Source organism: Nuphar pumila, chromosome 4 (genome assembly GCF_984573655.1).
Source record: "Nuphar pumila chromosome 4, dmNupPumi1.hap1.1, whole genome shotgun sequence".
NCBI classification, from domain to species: domain Eukaryota; kingdom Viridiplantae; phylum Streptophyta; class Magnoliopsida; order Nymphaeales; family Nymphaeaceae; genus Nuphar; species Nuphar pumila.
The window spans coordinates 115,681,340-115,683,094 of record NC_143252.1 but is presented as its reverse complement, the minus strand read 5'-3'; the positions used below and the strand labels follow the sequence as shown (position 1 = coordinate 115,683,094).

General features: G+C 44.2%; 1 protein-coding gene across 1 annotated transcript; it reads left to right on the top strand.

Annotated features, from left to right (window-relative positions):
* Positions 1–934, top strand: LOC149840718 (uncharacterized). Its single transcript, XM_090005121.1, has 3 exons — positions 1–116; positions 178–387; positions 478–934. The coding sequence occupies exons 1-3, from the start codon at positions 1–3 to the stop codon at positions 932–934; spliced, it is 783 nt and encodes a 260-aa protein (XP_089861247.1).
* Positions 935–1,755: the final 821 nt, after the last annotated feature.

Genomic DNA, 1,755 nt, shown 5'->3' with positions numbered 1-1,755 from the left:
ATGGGGGCTTCAAAAAGATGGATAAGGGTTGGAAGAAGGCTTCTGGCTGCTATATCTGTAAAGGGCCTCACTTTGCTCGAACTGCCCAAAGAAGAAAAAGCTAAGTGCTTTGGTGGGTAAGGAAGGACCCTTAGAGTAAGCCTGTGTGAATCCACTCCAACTTCTCAACACGTTAAGAAAGGAGATTGTGTGGAATGAGCTAATCTATGTGGAGGCTAAGATCAATGGGAAACCAGTAAAAGCTATGGTCGATACTAGGGCGACCCATAACTTCATTTCTGCTGAAGAGGTGAAGGCTCTCGGCTTGTCGTTGTCCAAGGATAGAAGTCGAGTGAAGGCAGATAACACCAAAGCATTGCAGATCGGTGGCATTGCTCATGTCAAACTGTAAGTTGGGGAATAGGTTGGCGGTTGCAGTCTGATAGCAATGCAATTAGATGATTTCCATGTTATATTGGGGATGGAATTCTTTGCAAGAAATGCGGTCATCGTCATGCTGCATCTAAAGAGTATCCTCATCACAGGGATAAGGATGTCTTGTCTTGTGCGGGGCTTGGAAGAAAACTTAGTTGTGGGCTTGGTGTCGGCTCTACAACTTAAGGATGGAGTCCGAAAAGGGCTTCCTACCTATGTGGCCATGTTGATAGAAGATGGTGGATTGAATGGTGCGGAACAATTAGAAGAGGTGGTCGGCATTTTGTGGGACTATGTGAACGTGATGCCATATGAGTTGCCAAAAAAGCTCCCAAAAAAGTGGGATATTGACCACCCAATCGATCTGGTTCCAGGGGCACTTCCACCAACCCAAATGCCTTATAAGATGCCTCCTCCACATTTGGCTAAGTTGCGATGGCAACTTGATCAGTTGTTAGATTCTAGATTTCTAAGGCCCAGCTCCAAAGCCATGAAAGGATGCGACCCTTGTATAGTTTAAATATGTAAAGTCTGGTAATTGCAGGAAGAGCAAGCAAGACCCAAGAAATTGTATTATATGTGTGAATAATACAAGTGTTGGGGTTCTTTACATTCGGCTTGTGTCAAAGAAAGTCTTTAGTTGCTAAGAGGTTGAACGAGGTCGCGACAACCCTCGTGTTGGCGCAAGGCAAATTTCAAGGGTGAAGTTTGAACTTGTGACAATTGGTATCAGAGCCAGGTTTTCCTGCCATATCGAATAAGACTGCAAAAAGGGTAGGAATCTTGGAGGAACGACTGGATGCATTGGGCACTTGGTTGACGATTTTGGAGACCCGAATGACTGAAATTGATGTTTGTATAAAGTCTTGGAAAAAAAGATTCGAGAAGTCTCACGGGGAGACTCCATTTCTTACTATATATCAGAATGATGTCAAGTCCATGGGGGACGAAGTAGGTCTTTTAAAACTGGCTCTACTCAGTAATTCGGTAGGCACTTAGATGAGAAAGATCAAGGTGTTGGAACCAAAGGCCTTCATGGGTATGCGTAATGCCAAAGAGATGGAAAATTTCTTGTGGGACATGGACCATTACTTCAAGAACATCAAGACACCGAATGCTAAGAAGGTTGCTATCACCAATATGTACCCGATTAAGGATGCCAAACTTTGGTGGCGTACCCGGTCTGGGAAAACTGGTCGCCCAACTATAGCCTCATGGGAAAACCTTGTTCGAGAAATGAAGGTGCAGTTCCTGCCCAACAATATATCATGGGTGGCTAGGAATGCTTTGAGAAACTTGAAGTAGGTTGGTTATGTTTGAGAATATGTCAAGCAATTCTCT

Coding starts and splice junctions, on each gene's coding strand:
- LOC149840718 (XM_090005121.1), top strand. CDS start 1: ATGGGGGCTTCAAAAAGATGGATAAGGGTTGGAAGAAGGCTTCTGGCT. Junction 117..177: donor AAAGCTAAGTGCTTTGGTGG/GTAAGGAAGGAC, acceptor CAACACGTTAAG/AAAGGAGATTGTGTGGAATG. Junction 388..477: donor GGCATTGCTCATGTCAAACT/GTAAGTTGGGGA, acceptor ATTCTTTGCAAG/AAATGCGGTCATCGTCATGC.